This window comes from Dermacentor andersoni, chromosome 2 (genome assembly GCF_023375885.2).
Source record: "Dermacentor andersoni chromosome 2, qqDerAnde1_hic_scaffold, whole genome shotgun sequence".
Classification (NCBI taxonomy): Eukaryota; Metazoa; Arthropoda; class Arachnida; order Ixodida; family Ixodidae; genus Dermacentor; species Dermacentor andersoni.
In genome coordinates this window covers 142605150-142625398 of record NC_092815.1, presented here as the reverse complement: position 1 = coordinate 142625398, position 20249 = coordinate 142605150, and the positions used below count along the sequence as shown (strand labels likewise).

Genomic DNA, 20249 nt, shown 5'->3' with positions numbered 1-20249 from the left:
AATTGAGGACGACGCAACGAGCCATGGAAAGAAGAATGATGGGTGTAACGTTAAGGGATAAGAAAAGAGCAGATTGGGTGAGGGAACAAACGCGAGTAAATGACATCTTAGTTGAAATCAAGAAAAATAAATGGGCATTGTCAGGACATGTAAGGAGGGGAGAAGATAACCGACGGGCATTAAGGCTGACGGACTGGATTTCAAGGGAAGGGAAGCGTAGCAGGGGGTGGCAGAAAGTTAGGTGGGCGGATGAGATTAAGAAGTTTGCAGGGACAACATCGGCACAATTAGTACATGACCGGGGTAGTTGGACAAGTATGGGAGGGGCCCTTGCCCTGCAGTGGGCGTAACCAGGCCGGTGATATATATATATATATATATATATACATGTGTGTGTGTGTGTGTGTGTGTGTGTGTGTGTGTGTGTGTGCACAACAACGCCCCTATCCCATCCTGTCTCTCCCATACTTTATACTCTTCAAACCTATATCAATGTATAACCGTCAAGTGGGAATCTGAGCAGCGGATTTTTCGCTAGCTTCCAGTGAAGACGGCAAACACGGAAGGTCCTGCCACGTGACCCACGTGACTTCGCGTGATACTGTCTCTGGATAGGCCCCTTTTGCTATGGCACAGTATCCAGGGTTGTCGCGCCGACTAGAGCGGGCTCATTCTGGAGATAATGTAAACTGCACTTTACACTCTTAAACAAATGTGCACCATTTGGGTCGTACCTTGCCACACAACAATAATCGTCATCTGTCTTGCTTGCGTTTTCTTTCTTGAAAACGATGCGCTCGCTACTTTATTGTCGAGAATGCTTTGTCTTGCTGATAACATGCATGCTGTTCGTGACTTAGAATTACCGCGTTGGCAGCGTTAAAGAAAGGAAATACGGACAAGAGAGATGACGATCATTGTTGTGTGGCAAGGTACGACCCAAAGGGCGTAATTTCGCTTAGGAGTGTACTCGGCGAAAGACCGGCAAGCGGATGCCCCGGACCCTAAGAAAGCAGGTACAGAAATGTATGCTTTAGGCAATCAGTTTTTTTTTTCTTCGTGATGTGTAATTGCTGCAATGAAAACATTTAGATATCATTTGTTTGATCCCTGTGTAATTCTGTAGGAAAAAAGACAAAGCAGCCTGAACACATCTTAAGGGCACTAAAGATGCTAGTGCTGCCCTATGCGTGAGCTAGTCGCCGAGACAACAGCGCGTCCATCGCCAGAACGTCTGGGAGGGTTCGGAAGAAAAGCACCGCTTTAAAAGGTTTCCGTGGGCCACCAATGCGCAACACTTGTTCATCTGGTCCGCCCATGATCACTCAAATGAAAGCTGTGCACGAAAAATGCCTACCACAAGTTCTGTACAGCAAGGCTTTGCGTAAGAATAATTTCAGTTTAAAAGGCCTAAGCTGGAGGCAAAGTTCATCATGGCTTGACTTAAGTCCCAGTGAATTTCACAAACTGGCGAAAAAAAATTATTCTCGATAAGCGACTACAGAGGCCAGAACGACTCCGGTGATGGCATGAAAAGGGATAAACCGCGGAACTAGCTGCTCTTTTGACTCCAGAAACAGTCGCCGCCTGCCATTCGTGTGTGATAAACTGTACCGCTCGTGGACAACTTTCTGTGGCAATAAAGGGAAAGGTACGAGGCGGTGCTTGTACTACATTGGCTTATGTTACATGTGTTACCACGCCAAGCAGTCCGGCAGCATTTTGGCAGCGCTCTTGATGTCGCGGACAAGACGCTGGGGGAATCGATTCAGCTTCCACGCACGACGGCTTTGAGTTTGGCCAGAAGCAGCAGGGAAAAACCAGAAAATAAGCTACGTGGTATGCTTTGGCTTATTTAGTTCTAAATAACATGGTCCTGTTTTCTCTTGCTTAACAGTTTAGGCCCATCAACAGCAAAGATACCGTAGAAAGTAAGACGATTAGCAAAACGTGAACAAGGTGAATGAAGGAGCCAACGTTTCGACAAGTGGACTTGTCGAAACGTTGGCGTACAGATGCAGAGTGGAAAAATAATTTTCGATTCCGAAGCTAGTTTTGTCACGTTTGCAGATGTGAACTTCGTTTGAAAACTCCGTCAGATATGAGAAAATAAATTATCTCCTGTCTAGCAGGCTTGAAAAGCACCAATCCAGACACTTGAAACTTATGCCTGGTGGGACACATTCTAATAAACAATGAAAGGAGTGAATGCACTGCATATGACGACATACTCACACCGAGCAAACATACGCGGCCGTCTAGCCTCCGACTCGTTTCACGAAAACATCTTGCTCATTTTATTCAAGCTTGCCGTGCAATTCCGATCGGAAGTGTTTCAACATGTATGCGATACGTCTTAAGTATCCTTACTTTCTACGGAAAGACGGGGAATGCGGGAGATGGAAATTCAAGACGATGAGCAGAACGTGAACAAGGTGAATGAAGGAGCCAACGTTTCGACAAGTGGACTTGTCGAAACGTTGGCTCCTGCATTCACCTTGTTCACGTTCTGCTCATCGTCTTGAATTTCCATCTCCCGCATTCCCCGTCTTTCCGTAGAAAGTAAGGATACTTAAGACGTATCGCATACATGTTGAAACACTTCCGATCGGAATTGCACGGCAAGCTTGAATAAAATGAGCAAGATGTTTTCGTGAAACGAGTCGGAGGCTAGACGGCCGCGTATGTTTGCTCGGTGTGAGTATGTCGTCATATGCAGTGCATTCACTCCTTTCATTGTTTATTAGAATGTGTCCCACCAGGCATAAGTTTCAAGTGTCTGGATTGGTGCTTTTCAAGCCTGCTAGACAGGAGATAATTTATTTTCTCATATCTGACGGAGTTTTCAAACGAAGTTCACATCTGCAAACGTGACAAAACTAGCTTCGGAATCGAAAATTATTTTTCCACTCTGCATCTGTACGCTCCTTGTGATCATGAAGATGCAAGGAATGAGGTGAAATGAATTTTGAAAACAACAGAGTTCATTAATTAATTTAGTTACCTATTTATTTATTCACAAATACTGCTATTTCAGTTTAGAGACAGCCGAGATGAGTTACATAACTTATGAACACAAAAATGTCAACTAATATGGGTAGGCAGTTCTTTCTGAAATTGATTAGTCGGCAATGAACGCAGAAAACCATGTAAGTTATTTCATAATTCAACAGTGTGTGGAAAAAGAGAGAACTTAAAACAATCTATTATTGGAACGAAAGGATCTATGTTTAATAGGTGAGTACATCGGGTTACTCGCGCAGGAGGTGTGATTAGCGAGGTAGTTAGTCGATAGATCATTAGTCGTTAGTTAGATTGATGTTAGTCGATCCGTGTACGATATTGTGCAGCAGGATTAGATGGTCATACGTGCGACGCAACGAATATGAGTCCAATGATAACGCATGTGCGTGGAATGACGGAGAAAACAAACAGTCGTAACGGCTATAGATAAATCTAACAGCTTTTTTCTGAACGAATCCTAATTTCGAAATATTCTTTATGTCATAAAGCGACTACACTACAGAAGCATACTCTAAAACAGCTCTAATTACTGATTTCTTGGCCATAAGATTGCAAACTTTAGTGTCGTGTTTTAAATTTCGTTTTAGGCACCCTAGCTATCGCAGCGCTTTAGAGAAGATTATATTGATAAGATTATGCCAACTAAGGTTAGTTGTGAAAGTAACTCCGAGGTATTTTAACTTCTTAAGTTTGTTAATACTGTAACCTTGAGTGCTGTACGTGAACTTTAGGGGCTGTTTCTTATTACTAAAAGTGATTACCACAGGTTTGCTGAAGTTAATGCTCATCTTCCATGTGTTACTCCAGTCTGAAAACGATGAAAAAACGTTATTAAGCAGTTATTGATCACGAAGAGCATAAATGTTGGATTAGATCGCGCAATGATCTACGTAGAGACGTATTTGCACTTGTGTGTGTCTGGCAACTTCAATAATGTCATTACCATATATGATAAATAAGAGCGTCCCTAGAACTGAGCCCTGCGGCAACCCTGATATGATCTGAGCTATAGAAGAGGTTTCGCAGTTAAAAGTGACGGATTGGAATTGGAGGTGCAGGTAATCGGATATCTAGTCAATTAGTTTATTACCAGGAAAGACTGCAGCAAATTTTAGGAGTAGTTTTTATGACTTACCATGTGAAATGCTTTTGAGTATTCAATAAAGATAGCATCAAGCTGACCACGGTTATTTAGTGCTGTGGCTATGTCATGCGAGAATTCAAATAACTGCGTTGTTGCGAAAAATCCTGCTCGAAAACCATGCCGCTGTGGAAACAGAACGTTATTTACCGATAAATACTGAATGATGTGCTTATGATGTGCTCGAGATGTTTGCAACACGTGGGCAGCAGCGATATGGGTCTGTAGTTAGTGATTAGCTATTAGTTGCCAGATTTGAAGACAGGATAGATGCTCGCTTGCTTCCAAACCCTAGGAATGATCGATGTCTGGAGGGATTTGTTAAATATATCTGTCAATTACCGGGCGTTCCATTGCGAGTATCACTGTAAAAGTTTGTTTGGCCCTCTGTCAGCCCCAGAACTTTTTATAGTATAAATTATTAGCAATAGGTTGTGGACACCGTTGTGAAACGGAAGTTGTGAATTGGAGCCTTCAAGAGTTAAACCAACAGAGACGAAAGGCCAAGACTTTGTTATCAGAAGCGCTCTTTCTTGTGCGCGCTTTGCCCCCGTAGCGTTTCCTTCATTGCCGCAGAGAGTTGCCTGCTAGTATAGCGGAACCGTGCTCTTTAATTCCCGCCGAAAATAGCACCTCTTGCTCTCGGCAATCATTATCTTCATCTAGCAATGGTACGGACACTTCAACCGTGCTTGTAGCGTTGGCGTCATGTCCTGGCTTTGGACGGCGAAAGCGAATAATAGGTTGCGCACAAACCATTGGCCATGATTTCCAATGTAACTGAATAGCCAAATGATTATTGAAAGTTAATTAAATGAATAATGGGCTTGCAGGCATGTATTTGTTGAACGGAAGATATTTAGGTAGCGTTTGTTCTTTCATTACGTAATTCACATAGAACAAAGCCATGAACTCGAATATTTGAAAGGGAAGTACAGGCGGCTATACGTATAAGTCGGTTTGTCATATGTGCGTCGTCTGCAGTGGATATGGAAAGAGAGATTGTGCAAAGGAAAATGTGCTATTTTTTTCCGGCCCTTTAGAGAGCACGTCTCAGCGCCTGGGGGAAAGGATTGGGAACATAAAGAGGGAACAAGAAAGGGAAGGTCGTCGTGGTCGAAGGCAGGAGACGAGGAACTCGCTCTTCAGCATGCAAAGCTTCAGACGCCCCAAATGTCTCGCGACGCAGCAAGTGCCTCTCAAGGAGCTACAATAGTCCGCGTCCGGCAAAGAACACGCCTCGCAACTTGGTTGCCCGAGAGAACGTGGTCATTGCATCGGCGCCGTTGTGTTTGCGATGAAAGTCGGACCAGCACAAAAACGTGGCAAAAACAAAACAATGAAAGCTATTCGAATTCAAATGGTAGCACAACCCATGGAACATGACTGCCAAAGTAAGCGAACAGCTTATGCGGACAGTAGGAATGGCAGGGATAAACTAACGACAAATACACAATCTGCCGCTGACGTCGATAACGGTGTTTGATGATGGCGTAACACATGATCGTCAGCGTGCTTACGCAGACGGCATGAAAGCGCTACGACGACGACGACGGTGGGACGAAAATGAAATAATGAAAGGGGAGATGATGAAGGTGTCAGGACGACGGTAGCATGACGAAGATGGCATGACCACAATGGAATCACAACAACATGCCGAATATGGCATGATGATGCTGTCACACCTGCGCTTCATTTGCTCGTTTAGTCCGCTGAATCCAGACACTATTCCGACCATTCGCTTTAAGAGCAAATAAGAGTAAGCTATAAAAAAAGAACACTACGTAAAGGACAATGTCTATGCATCGCACCGCTCCTGCTGGTGGCCTTTCCCACTTCGACTTGACGCGTTTGATTGCATCGCTGGCAATACTGCCACCAGTAGATAAGTCTAATATGGCTAGTTACTGAATTATCGATAGGTGTACTCTGCGTCACAAGATAACGCCGCCAACCTGAGTGGTCACATTTATGTTCCTGTTAAGCCAGCATTCCTTGAACGGAATTTACGTGCACGGACATGCTAAAACTCTCTACTGTTGATTCGAATAGCCGGTGTTAGCGCGCGCCATTTCAAGAGCATAATGCTTCGATTTCGTACAGGTAGTTCACCGTGCTCGTTATGGCCACCACGTTGTCGTCCTTGTCCCAGTAGCAAGAATGAGAAGTTCCGCTATCCCTTCGATTTGCGTTGGTCATTCCATAGAAACGGACATCATCATGAGTTCTGGAGTCGTTAATCTTGGCTCTGGACATTTCGGCCGCTTCTTTCGATAAAAGCTCTTCTATCACCTGGAATTGGGGAAGATTTGAAAGTAAATGTATTGCACTTAGCAACAACGGCTACTGAGTATCTAGGTGCATAAAGTTAAGTATTCAGCGCGCAACATTTCTACTTATTTGCATATTAAGGCTGTTGACAACAATAACTGTTCCTGACTGAAAGGTGGAATGATTGAATTAATGCATTGTGGTAATCATATCAAGTACCCAGCTAAGCATTCTTGCATAAATGGCAGAATGAGAGGAGAGAGAGGAATATAAGCTTTTATTTTGAACAGGCGAAAATTTCGCCCTGCAAGGGCAGCTTCCTCGGTCCGGGAAGCCGTCGCCACGAGCCATGCCCCGAGTCCGGCCGATCGGATTACGCTAGTCATCCAGGCTGGGGCTTGAAAGCTGAGCCTCCCACTGCTCTTCGGTGAGGCTTTTGGTGCTTATGGTTCCCTGCGATCCTTTGCATCCCCACACCATGTGTGGTAGAGTGTTTGGTACTTTGCAGAATGCGCATTCGTAGCTGAAAGTGGTGGGCGAGATCCTGTGTAGCAAGGTTGCATGGACGTGACTGTTGGTTTGGATTGTTCGGAGGTTGTCTGCTTCTCAGTTTGTTAGTTTCGGGTGGGGTGGCGTGTTCTTCTATCTAGTCTGTAATGCAAGAGGATGTCAATGTGTTTCTTGGGTGCATGCTGGTTTCCCAGAGATCACTCTTTCAGTAGTGCCCGGTTAGCGTATCCTCGGGCTGAGGCGTTGGCGGCCTCGTTTCCTGCCAGGTGGGTGTGTCCCGGAGTCCAGATGATGTAGGTGCCTGGAAGGTGGCGTGCTGCGGTGCGGCGGAGGAATCGAAGTGTTTGACTAGAAATTCTACCCTTTTGGTTGTTACTGCATGTGGATTAGGAGTCAGTGAAGATAATGGCACCTTTCGTGTACGTCCAGAGGACTAAATCGATTGCAGCCTTTTCTGCCGTGTCAATAACATTTGTTGAAATTGTTGCGCAGGTATATTCAGAAAAGGTAGTATCCATGACGCCGATAGAGTGGGCTTGTCTTCCCGGGTACCTCGCTGCATTGATGCATCTGATGTGCGGGTTTGCTCATTGCGCCTTGCTTAGGGCCCGGACTCTTGCTAGCCGCCGGTCTTTGTGGTAAATAGGGTGAACATTTCACAGGATGGGGGTCACGATTATACATTCGCGGAGGTCTTCCGGGATTGTCTTCTTGATATCTGTTGGTCCTAAGCGTTCTCTCTATATCCCAGCTTTTTCAGGGTTGCACGCCGGGTTTCCGTAAGTCTTAAGCGTTACATTTGGTTGACCGTGCGTTGGCTACGCGGCGTATCATGTATGCCACTTGAGTCACAAAAGTTTCAGTAGTGTTGTGGCCCCTGAGTCGTCTTTCTGGATGAGTCGTCTTCGGTCAAGAATGTCGAAGAAGTGGACTTGAGGCATAGGGACACCGCTAAGAATGTTCTCCGAATCTGGAATTTCACCTATTGGGGGCGTTCCTCAAGTATGGGCTTTAAGCACCAGGAGTTCACATTCATCTGGTGCGCTGAGGAGTCCGCACTTTTTGAACTATGTGAGTGATGGTGAAGTGTACGGCTTCCTGGAGGGCGTCTTGTTGATGTTATGGGGAATCACTTCGAATCCAGATTGTTATATCGCCGGCATACGGAAAGTACGGCATGCGGTGGATTTTATCAAAAATCTATGAGAGTTTTAGCATAGTGATATTAACCCTTTCGGTCCTGGAGGAGAAGCGATATAATTGAGCCTTGCGGGTGCCTTCTTCCGTTACCAGAAATTGTGTTGTCTTGAGGTTTCCCAAGCTGATAGTGGCCATGAGGTTCCTCAAGAATGCTTGGACTTGTATGTTCGTTCCTCACAATCTGTTTACTATAGGTTCCAGAGAATTGCAGCGTGTGAGACATTGTCAAATGCCCCTTTAAAGGGACCCTAAACCACCTCTGGGGCTCGGTGAAATAACATAAGCCGCGGGTAGCATACACTGCTGTGAACATCTCAGCAAAGTTTTTCTGCCGTACGCAGTGCGTGGAGCTCGCAAGCGTATCGCGAAGTCACCTTTCTCTGAAACGCTCTCTTTTCAACATAAAGTCATGTCCTCACTCTCTTCTGGACGCTTTATTTCGTCATCGGATACTTTATTTAGTCATTCCCTTAGACGGCTGCTATTGGCCGATAACTGACATCAAAGTGCAGTAGGCTTCATGGCGTAGATACCGCGGCCGTCACGGGTGCCGCCACGAGTCCACTGGCTCAGCGCACTGCGGCTCGCTGCGGACAACCACCTTTGGCTTATGTTGAGCGCGTCGTAGGAACCAAAGGCGGAAGTCGTGGCGTCTACGTCAACATCAAAAATGAAATTTGAACTGTGCGCCACGGTGAGCTTTAGAAGGCGCAACGTTATAGGCGCGCCCCCTGGGCCGTAGCCTTCCCAGTGCAAGGCATTGAAGAAGCAGCTGGAGCACAGCGGACGCCATGTTTGATCGCCAATAACTCCGCTTCTGCTGAATGCATTCAAGTACTTTTTTGCGGCAAATCATTTCTCAAATAGCCTAATTTCATTTCAAATGCCACTCTCAACTTCGAGAAAGAGTGGTTCAGGGCCCCTTTAACATCAGTTGCAAGGATGGCGCTCTTGCTGTGTTTGTCAAAGTAGTCAGTGGGACTTCTTTGAGTTGGAGGAAGATGTCTCGAGTGGACAGGTGTTGTCGGCAGCAGTAGTGTGTACTGCGGATGTGCGCTTAACACAGGGTAGCAGTAACCAAATGTATTCTTCTTTACTCCTGGTGTAAGTTTTTCACAGGAGTGTAATGGGCAACACGTTTTTTTTTTGTAAATGTTTAAAATGCTTGACAATTGGTTAGAGCAATATTAGCGCTTTATTTGGCTGGTTAAGCTCTGCGCCAGCAGGTGGCTGGACCGTGCAGACCCATTAGGCCGCTCACGTACGTCTACGCTAATGTTCCTTCGTCAGCTTGAGTTTATGCCTCCACGCATCCGTCGAAACGCCCAGCTCACCTGTGGTTAGAATAGCAGCTTGGGCTTGTTGGTTTTCCATCCTGCTAGTAACAGCGCAAAATGTAGACAAGGGACGAGACAAGAAGACACCACAAGCGCTGACTTTCAACAACGTTTATTCCAAAAGAAACACGGCTTCTTATAAACATTGCCCTCACGTGTCGCAGTCACGTGATCACACATCATGTGAAACAAGCACTTTTTTTCCTTTTATACACTCAAGATAGCGGTTGCACGTGCAAAAGCTCAAGTTCTTTTTTTGTCAGTAACAAGGACGGCGTGCTAACGCATTGGTCACGAAGTCTAGTAATCTCGGCCGCCTCAATTATCTCCCGGACCAGCTGGTCATTGTGTTTCTTCAGCACTTCACAGCGTCTAAATTCTGCGGCGCAATCTTTTGAGGGGCAATCCCTGATATGTATGCCAAGATTCCTGTTAGCCTGCTCGACGCTAAGTTTGTGTTCCTTCAGTCTCTCATTTGTGCATCTAGAAGTTTGCCCTACATACCTTTTTCCACATTTCAGAGGTATTGAATACACAACGGCTTCCGTGCACTCCACAAAACGATTCTGGTGATTAGTCGTGCACCCTTCCTGGTTTGTCGGCTCTTCAGCATTGACGCGTCGGCAGAGGCTTTTTAGTTTGTTCGGGGCAGTAAGCACTACATTAACACCAGCTTTGCGCCCAATCTTTTTCAGGCGGTGAGATACGTTGTGCACGTATGGCAGGGCCACGGTCCGTCGTTTTTCTTTCGGCTTCTCGCTACCTGGCTCGCCATGGGCACGCTTGAGTTTTAGGTTCTTGCTCATTTTTTCCGCAACGGACACAAGAAGGTGCGACGGGTAACCAGCCCTAGTAAGCCGGTCAACCTGCCGACGAAAACTTTGTTCCATTGCGTGGATGCACGTGCATCCACGCAATGGAACAAAGTTTTCGTCGGCAGGTTGACCGGCTTACTAGGGCTGGTTACCCGTCGCACCTTCTTGTGTCCGTTGCGGAAAAAATGAGCAAGAACCTAAAACTCAAGCGTGCCCATGGCGAGCCAGGTAGCGAGAAGCCGAAAGAAAAACGACGGACCGTGGCCCTGCCATACGTGCACAACGTATCTCACCGCCTGAAAAAGATTGGGCGCAAAGCTGGTGTTAATGTAGTGCTTACTGCCCCGAACAAACTAAAAAGCCTCTGCCGACGCGTCAATGCTGAAGAGCCGACAAACCAGGAAGGGTGCACGACTAATCACCAGAATCGTTTTGTGGAGTGCACGGAAGCCGTTGTGTATTCAATACCTCTGAAATGTGGAAAAAGGTATGTAGGGCAAACTTCTAGATGCCCAAATGAGAGACTGAAGGAACACAAACTTTGCGTCGAGCAGGCTAACAGGAATCTTGGCATACATATCAGGGATTGCCCCTCAAAAGATTGCGCCGCAGAATTTAGACGCTGTGAAGTGCTGAAGAAACACAATGACCAGCTGGTCCGGGAGATAATTGAGGCGGCCGAGATTACTAGACTTCGTGACCAATGCGTTAGCACGCCGTCCTTGTTACTGACAAAAAAAGAACTTGAGCTTTTGCACGTGCAACCGCTATCTTGAGTGTATAAAAGGAAAAAAAGTGCTTGTTTCACATGATGTGTGATCACGTGACTGCGACACGTGAGGGCAATGTTTATAAGAAGCCGTGTTTCTTTTGGAATAAACGTTGTTGAAAGTCAGCGCTTGTGGTGTCTTCTTGTCTCGTCCCTTGTCACCTGTGGTTACCGGAATACCAGACACGTTCGGGGCTGCGAGAGAATGCTTGCAACGCGCGCTGCTTCGATAGCTCTCGCTCGGGGTCGACTGCCGAGCAGCTGACGGAGAGTTTGGAAAGGCTTCACGCGCTCGCTACAAGAGAAGCGAAAGTCGGCGACACGACATGCCATCATGACGCAGAGCCAGTGAAGGGGAACTTAGCCCCGATCACTCGGCAAACTAATCTAAAAACGTTGCACTCGGCGAACGAGTTAAGCAGAAAATGCATGACTATGGAGGAGGGCAACTTGTAATCGTCCATAGCTCTCTTAATATGAGATGCTTCACACAAATTGCAGTGCGAATGATTAAATTTAGCTGTACCCTGCGCGTCTGCAAAATTTGTCCGAACCGTTTCAGAGGCACTTTAATCTTCCGAGTGGTTCGTGGGACGGTGCAGTACCATGTGCTCGTAGACATTCCCTGCGCATCGGGTCAGGGATGGAGGGCCCACGCTCCCGAGTCCTGGTGGTTTGTTGGGCTTGAGAATCACGATCACCTCGGCGTGTTTCCACAATTCTGGTACATCTCCTGTCTCCCAGGTGTAGTTTGTATGCTCGAGAAGGTACGTCGTCACCGGTGGGTTTGGTTTGCGTAAGATTTTGTTGTTTTTACTCCTTGCTGGGAGTGGTGTTCCGGGCCAGTTTTCCCAGGGCCGCTTGTTGTTCCGCCTGCGTGAAAAGGTGGTCTGGACTTCTTAAGTACCAAGAGTGGCTGGTTTGGTGTGGAGTTAGCGAAGTGCTGTCGGTGAATTTCTGCTTAATCTAAATCCGGGTTTCTTCTTGCTCTGTTCCATCGTAGCTCTGTATTATTCTAGCAAGGTTCTTGCCAGATTTGAATTTGGACTGTGTGGTGTCGAAGAGACTTCACAATGTTGCAAGATTTACGTGAAGTGAGAGTAGCTTGGAGACAATTGGGAGCAGAATTGGTTCCAATTTCGCCTTCCGAAAAGTTTGGCATATTCTTCGGCCTGCTTGATGATCTTGGCAACGAGCTTCCCGAGGGTTATGGTCGCTTAGCGCAAACAAGGAAGGACGGAAGGGAACGAGGGGAGCCAATGCGGCTTATTAGGGTGTCGATATTTGAAGCGGATTTGTCAAAGTCCATAAAAGAGGTTCTGATAGAAGAAATGTAATGCAGAATTGCATGTCGCTGGGTCAATCGGTTCGTATTGCTCAGTAGATCATAAAAAGATATGGTTAAGGATAACCTACAGACCTGAAGACCTTAAATTTTACGATGTAGGAAAGTTTAAACACTTTAAAGACTCACAAGTTGCATACGCAAACGTAAAGCAGTGCGATAGAACCTAACAGCTTACAATATACGAAAAAAAGAAGTAGAAAAAGAAGAAGAAAACAATCTTTGGAGCGACAAATTTTGACAGATATCAGTTTATGGTGTAGGGCGCCGAAGAAAAAAAAACCAGCTTCATCCCTGCGCCCCATAGGCTGATGTCTCTATGCAAGGTACGCACGAACGGTAAAAAAAATCCATCTGACATGCTCGAAAGAAAACAAAAAAAAAAACGTGTATTTGGCATGCGCGGGAAAGGTTATGAATGAGATCCCGCGCCCATGCCACACTAAGTACATAGAATAAATAGATAATAGCTGCCTAAACGATAATCTTCGCGAACACGACAACAATGTACATAGAAGAGTGCAAGGACTATTAGGGGTGCATTGCCATGATTGCGATTGTAAGCCGGTTTTCAAAGGCCGCACATTGATCGCCAAGCACCCAAACCAGATGACAAGAGAAATTATTCAAGTGACAGAGATTATTTGCTTGATGGATTCTTTGCCTCCGTGCAGCTTCGATAGAGTTGTCACGAAATTAATTATCTATGGCAAAATCTAGAGCTAACAAAGTTGTATTTATAGGCACGCGTTGCACCTGAAAAAATGGCGCAACCCGCGCGTACCGCACGTATCACCGCTTTCATACCGTCCACGTTTGTTTGACGATTCTTTTTTTGCTTTCTTGTTTCTGCGCTTTTCCTAACCGAATGCACCTCATACATCGTCAACGCATGAAAGTGCGCCCTTTTTATCGATGAATTTCAGTTGAAAGTTCGCACTTGTGTTTGTCAAGTCTCCCGTGTTCGTTTTCTAGTTTATGCGCAAGCGCCTAACATCACGGAATGATAAATAACCTCGCCAGAGCTAGTGCTCGGATTTTATCAGCTTCGGCGGTGCTACAGAAGTGCCAGAGGGACAGTGGGCATCCGCCAAATTTTTAGACTAAGCCCTTTCTTCGATTAACACTGCGAAGGACGTTTTGACGAATCATTGCAGAAGCGCCGCTATATAGGAGAATAACTCTCAAATCAGATTAAGTAACGGCATCCGCACACAAAGCGAGTTATGAACGGAATAGTTAGCACGGGGGGCAAATCTACGGCAAAGGGCTTTCTCAAGAACAGTGGCTACGATGTTGGGCTGCTGAGCAGGAAGTGTTGCGAGTGTGATTACAACCACGGCGGCCGCGTTTCGCCGGCGTGCAAAGCAAAAAAAAAAAAAAAGCGCTCGTACACGTACATTTCGGTGGACGTTATAGAAATCCATGTCGTCAAAATTAGCCCGAAGTCCCCCCCCTACTGCGAGCCTCATAATCAGATCGCGGTTTCGACATGCAGAACATCAGAATTTCTTTTAGCTCTGTCAAGGTCAACCGAAGCAAAACTGAGCCATGCAGGTATAGGCCGATGCCGAAGGACGCTTCGACTTAGTCCCGGAATTTCTTTATAGCGCTGTCAGTTAAAGGGAAGGATAAAACAGAACTGACCCCAAAAATGGAGCCGGGAAGTTAACGAAACCGCTCAACCACGCTGCAATAAAACAAAAAGGATATCCCAGTGATACTCCCCAGACCTACCTCTGCGACGCTTGGTTCCATTGTTTCATCTCCAAGAAGCGCTCTCTTAGCGTATGCGAACTTAAGAGCCTCGATGAACCTGCGGGTCAGAAACTGTATTATGTTATCAGCGAGATACTGATACACTTAGTTTTTTAGATATGTTCCAGTGTTTTACGATCGCAGCACTTGATCTGCTTTCGGTAAGCTATAATTACTTCTATGGCTCGCTACAGGACAGAGAGCGGTAACGCTTTCAGCACAATTTTAAAACAGTGCTATTTAGCAAAAACACTGTGTTTTGTAACTTAGTACGGTTATTATTTATTCTATATAGCCCTAAAGACCCTCTCCAAAGAGCGTATTCAGAGACATCGGAACCCTGAGGGGTGCGGCACGGTTGACCGCAGTTTGCGGACATAAGAAGAAAGCGAAGCAACTTTTTTTAACCAGGGGTGAATTTCTCGGTGCTTGAGTATGTGCTTGGAATTAGGATGTTTGCCACTTTAGGATGATGTATGGATCTGGAGTATCTGTTACACTGATGTTCCTTCTCCAATTCATTTACGTGGCAGTTACCTGCCTGTTCCTTTCCAAGTAATTCATATCAGTGTGTGCCATTGGCTGGGTTGAAGCTCGATGTTTATTGTGAACGTGCTTAAACAGTGCATATACACTTATTCACTTTCTGGCACCGAGTATTTGAAACAATAATGTTTTGTTCGACAAACATTCGTACAAGTAAGACTCCGAAAATTATTGAATAACAAGTACAGCATGACATGCGATATTAAATGGTAACTAATTAGGATGTTGTTTGTGGGGTATGCGGTGTTTATAGACGAAAAAGGCAAACGTTCTTTCATGGTTTGCCATATTTATAATTTCAAGGAATTTGAATCGGAGCAAGCTTTGCATAATTTATGAGGCTCTTCTAAATTGTGTCTCCTGCTAACCGTGATGTTTTGTGACCATACACAATTAGCGTTTACTTTATGAAGCAGAAAGCGATGCCGTGAAATATGCTCGTTAATGCGAGGTGACTGATGCAGGTGTTCAGAATCTGCGGTGTTCAACAAACCTGTGGTAGGTCAGAGAGTCATCGCTGAGGGCGTCATCTGGTCCGTCTCTGATCTCATCCACAATGCCCAACATGTAGGCAAGTACCGGACCGCTAGCCGGTGGTCGGACCGAGTACATTGTGCGGCCATCTCTGAACTTCCTCTCGATTGGCTTCGCCCAGCGGACGTTGTATTCCGCAAGGTCTTGCTTTGTTAATATGCCATCTGAAAGCGACGAGTCGATGTCATTGCCTGTTTGAAATATCCGTTTTGTATTTAGACGACGCAATTTTTAAGCAATGATTAAAGCCACCTGTTGTGTGTGTTTTGTTCGTTTGACATTTGTGTCTGTGAGTTTTGCGGCAATCATGTCAGCCCGCAACAAGAAACTAGCACAAGAGCAAGTTCTGTTAAATCAAAGTTTTCGTTTGTGGTTATCACTATACTACTATGCATAATAAATACCTCGGCTTTTGGTGGGCGGGCGGGGTTGGCGAGTGAGCTATATAAAAGCTGCAAAGGCAAGGAGTTCTTGCTGGCAGTAAAGACACGTTCCCAATTGTCAAAACGTTGGCTACAATGTGACTTCCCTTGAAAGTTTACTCCAGATATATTCTTCGCAGTTTGAGTTCTATGACAGAGCCTTTACGCGCGGCCCATCACTTGCTAGTGGTCATTGCAATTCACCTGCGTTAAGCGCGCCAGAATCTGAGCGTAAGATTAGACGTATTCAATAAATGTGCTAAATTGGATAACGAGGTAAAGGAGATACATGCACTGATTTGCCCCTGCAATGCATTTAGGTGAGCAAAGATGACAGGCCATTTCAAATCTGCGAACTTGGTGTTCGACCTAAAGCACGCCGACAACCTTGGAGTAACAAGTGTCATGCTTCTTGCGTGCCAAATGCCCGAGGTTGTGTATGGTGTTGACAAGCTGAAACGCATTCGTAATGACAAGTAGGAACTAATACCCTTTAGTGACCTGCATGCGAGCCGCTCGCTGCGACTGAATAATGCGACACCAATCAAATTACTTTTGTCTTAATTCCGTGGACAATGTATAATTTTCGACATGCCAATATGTGCTTTCTGCAAAAGCCGTAGGTTATCGAATCTGTCTGCTCTGACAGGAACGGTTGTGTGTCCGCCTTAGTGTGACGACGCCGCGTACGCATGCGCAGTTTTTTTCCCGTGATTCCTAACTGTGGATAGGATTGCAGATGTAAAAAAAAAAATTTCACCAAGGAATAGGATACTCCCTAATGCAAAATTTGAGGGCAGCTCTATACGTGTTTTCATTTTGCGATATATAGAGGCAAAGAATTGGAGAGAGAGATGCAACAGAGTGGACGATCGGTCGAAAATTTGATCTGTGGGTCAAGCGCGTCAGCTTTTATACATAACTCGTCGCACGTTCCAGTGTAGTCGTTGGTACCGCGTGGTTTCCAGAAAGTACTACACAGTTCGCGCTGCCTATAGAATCAGATTACAAAACAATCGCAAGCTATGACAATCGAAATAAGCGCGAACGAGACCAAACCAAGTAAACCAAACGAGTGCGAGCGAAAGGTGACGCGAGCAGACGGTATTACGAAACGAGCGGTCCGCCTGAGGCCTCGAGCGGACGGGCGGGCTCACATGACACCAGTTTTTCGCGCGCACGTCACTGAGGGGGGGTGGGGGGTGGGTGTTCTCTCTCACTGGTCTCCACCGTTCACGGCTCGCGTTTCTCATCTCCCGCTCAGACGCTCCCGGACCTTCGAAGCGAGCGGTCGCATCGCCCCTCGATCCGACGACTACGGCTCGCCCGCCACTTCTTGCGCGCGTACGTCTCCGCATTCGACCGCGCTTACGAGCGCAGCCCTTTTCAGGGCTCGCATGACAGGCGGAGGCCCCATCTCATGGGCGACCCTCCGAAGAAACAGCAGAGGAAGAGGCCGACGAAGCAATCTCCTGACTGCACCGATGGCCCGGCGTCCAGACGAGCCCAGCAGCTCCACCCACGTGGCCGGCAGTCACGCCCCGGCAGATCGCCTCCCGCCTTACGTTGGAAGCGGGGGCTGAAAGCTCGCACGCTACGCACGCTCTCGGCGGACTCGGTGAGCTCCGCGGCGTCATGCACGCCTCCTCCAGTGAGCGCGATACCACCCATGCGCGCCCCATCTGCGCTGGATACACCCTTCCGCGCATTTCCTATTGACGCGCTGAAAACTTCTGCCAGCTACCACCACGCTGCGCCGCCCGTTTCAACGGATACTACCGCGGAGGCCCCCACTTCGGCAGCTTCCACCGACGACAGTGCCAGCTGCCCGCCGACAGGCGACACCGACGAGAGTGCCGGCACCTTCTACTTGCCAACCGCAAGTATGATTGGCTCCGACGTTACGTCCTCCCGCACGGACGCGACCGCCTCACCCGCGACAAGTCCTATCCGCCCGGAGAGCCCCTTGCTTTCATCGACGGAAGCCTGCTCGTCGCCTCCGCTCAACACCGCACCAGACGAGAGTCCGTGCGCGACTGCGACGTTGCCTCTCGAGGATGCCGCCGACGGCCCGGCTTCCAACCACAGCCGGCCGAGAACGCCTACCCCAGTTGCGGAAGGATCAGGGCAGCACTTCCTCAGGAAGTCTCCGCTGCCGCCCGCGACCGCTAAGGACTCGCAAGCCTGCCAGCCCGCAGCGGGAAAGTCGAAAAACGCCGCAAGAAGACGACGCCGATTCCGACGGTTCGTCGACTTTGAGGCGCATTCCCCACCCGTTGACGGCGGCGTTACTCACGATACCGCCGTCACTATCCTCTACCGGCCCATCGAGCGCAGAGCCACGTTCCTGGCTCTCTCGCGAGACAGTGTCGCCGCTGACAGTGAGGCGTGTGCGTGTCAACTTCCGTCGCAACGTGGTGGCTGTGGACGTGACACGCGGTGCCGACTCGGCGCCCCTTCTCGAGGTGTGCGTCATTGGTAACGTGGCAGTACGCTCGAAGGCACTCCACAGCAACTCCTGTGTGGGCATCATCTATGGGGTCGACCCTTCTTTCGACGCCCGCACAGTGAGCGAAAACCTGGAGGCACCCGTCGCGGTGCTGTCGTGCTCGCGGAGTGGCACAAGCGTCACCGTCACTTTCGTCGGGAGCGTCGTGCCTCCGAACGTGCGACTCTTCAAGCAGCTACGCGCCGTTCGTGCCCGTCTGCCCCGGCCACTTCAGTGCGACCGCTGCGGCGTCTTCGGCCATGCCGGCGCCACCTGTTTCCGCGACGCCCGCTGCCTCCGCTGCGGTGACTCGCATCCTACAGGAGACTGCCCCGCTGAGAAGCCACGCTGCCTAAATTGCGGTGGTCGACACCTTTCAACAGAGCCGAGCTGTCCCGAGTGGCAGCGCGAGAGGAAGGCGGCCGTGTTGTTGTCTTCGTCTGAGCGGCCCCTCTCGAGGAAAAAAGCGCTTGAGCTGGCCGGCACTACATCGTGCGAGCCGCATACAGCCGCTCCGCCGACGTCTGCTCGCTCGCCGCAGGGTCGATCCTACAGTGACGTCCTTCGTGGCCGCCACACGCAGACGGCCGCCCCTGAGCCATTGCGCGGCAAACAAACCGCTCCGAGCAGCGACCCCAGGGACGCGCTCATAGCCGCTCTCGCGGCTGCACTCCGTGCCCTGCTCGTTCAGTGCCCAGCTATCGACGGCAACGTCCGACAGATGTGCGACGCGGCTCTCGCCGCGCAGGAAGCTCTGCTTCACCACGACTAGGCGCGTCACCGCGCCTCATAAGCGAACGTAAACAACTTGCCCTCGCGCACTGTTTGGGCAGCCGCCGCCGCGTCTCTTTCACCCTTCTTTCAATTCCCTTTCCCTATTGTGCAGCGCGGTTGAGGTGTTCTCACCTGAGAGACAGTTACTGCGCTGCACTTTACCCCAATTTTTCTTCCCTCCAACAAGAATCTCTCTCTCATCTCCCGCTCCGCGTTCGCTCTTTCATCTTTCGCTGTCCTCGTTACCTCGGCTACGCCGCCGACGCTCGCCGCAAGAACGCGCGACTAATGCCCCAACCACTGGCACGCGCCGAAAGCTTCGGCGCGCGCTGGCAAGCGAACGCGTCGCTTCGCTTCGGCTGGAGGGAAAGGGCGTGCAACCACTGGAGAAAAACTCCGTCGCGCGCCGAAGCTCGCTCCTCGGCTCCGGCGCACTGTTGCTGGACTATTCCGTCTTCATCCGTCAAAGTCCGGCCTAAAACAGCCTGCTGTAAACTAAGCTTGAAACAATAAGTTAGTGATCTGTATGTGCTTTTAGATATAAAAAACGTTTGAATAATGAATGTACACCTGCCGCAACAGTTTGTTTTTATTTTTGAAGTAACAATAGGGTACAAAATATCGACATCAGCGCTCGCGCGTCGTCTGTCTGCAAGATCGCTTTGCAAACACCTGCACGACGATGCCATACACCAAAAACTGTTGTACCATTTCATTCTTTGGTAGCTTATTGCACAGCCAACTATGTAAGAATTAGGCGTGCAATGTATAACTGAAAAAATCTGTGTTGGAAATATTGCCACGTCGTAGTGACGGTAAATAAATAGTGCCGGCTCAATCGCAACGATAGCGGCGAGCAATGTCGGCAATCGTAGAAAATCTCATCTGCGGGTCAAGCGCGTCGGTTTGCATACGTCTGTCGTCGAAAGTTACAGCCTATTCGCTGGTGCCCGCGCGCCTTCCAGAAACTACAACACAATTCGTGTCGCGTATGCAACCAGATTAGCAAGGTTCGTCGATAACATTCGCGAAACTTCCGATACGTTCAGGCGCATCCTGCACCGAGCGATAACGTTTAGCAATTTTTAGCCGGTGAAATACGGCAACGGGATACAGATAAAGCATCCGTGTCAATATAATTATGTTTGTTGGTGCATGAGAGAAACGTGAAAAAGTGGGTTCTGAGAAAATCAGCACAACAGAATTGAAACACCTGTAGCACTCACAAAAAAAAAAAAAAACTAGAATAGCTAAAATGTATGTAATTCGTATCTTGTCTCCCCCCAATTCTTGATTCTGCCAAATTGAGCCCATG

The 20249-nt window shown here is 48.0% G+C and overlaps 1 protein-coding gene across 1 annotated transcript in view; it reads right to left on the bottom strand.

Moving 5' to 3' along the window:
* LOC126540969 (scoloptoxin SSD14-like) overlaps nucleotides 1–20249 on the bottom strand; it is a 142500-nt gene that overhangs the window by 31769 nt on the left and 90482 nt on the right. Inside the window, exons 6-8 of the mRNA XM_055076195.1 lie at nucleotides 15210–15414; nucleotides 14150–14228; nucleotides 6267–6457 (exon numbers count right to left, since the gene is read on the bottom strand). Coding sequence (XP_054932170.1) covers nucleotides 6267–6457; nucleotides 14150–14228; nucleotides 15210–15414 — 475 coding nt within the window. The remainder of the gene's footprint in view (nucleotides 1–6266; nucleotides 6458–14149; nucleotides 14229–15209; nucleotides 15415–20249) is intronic.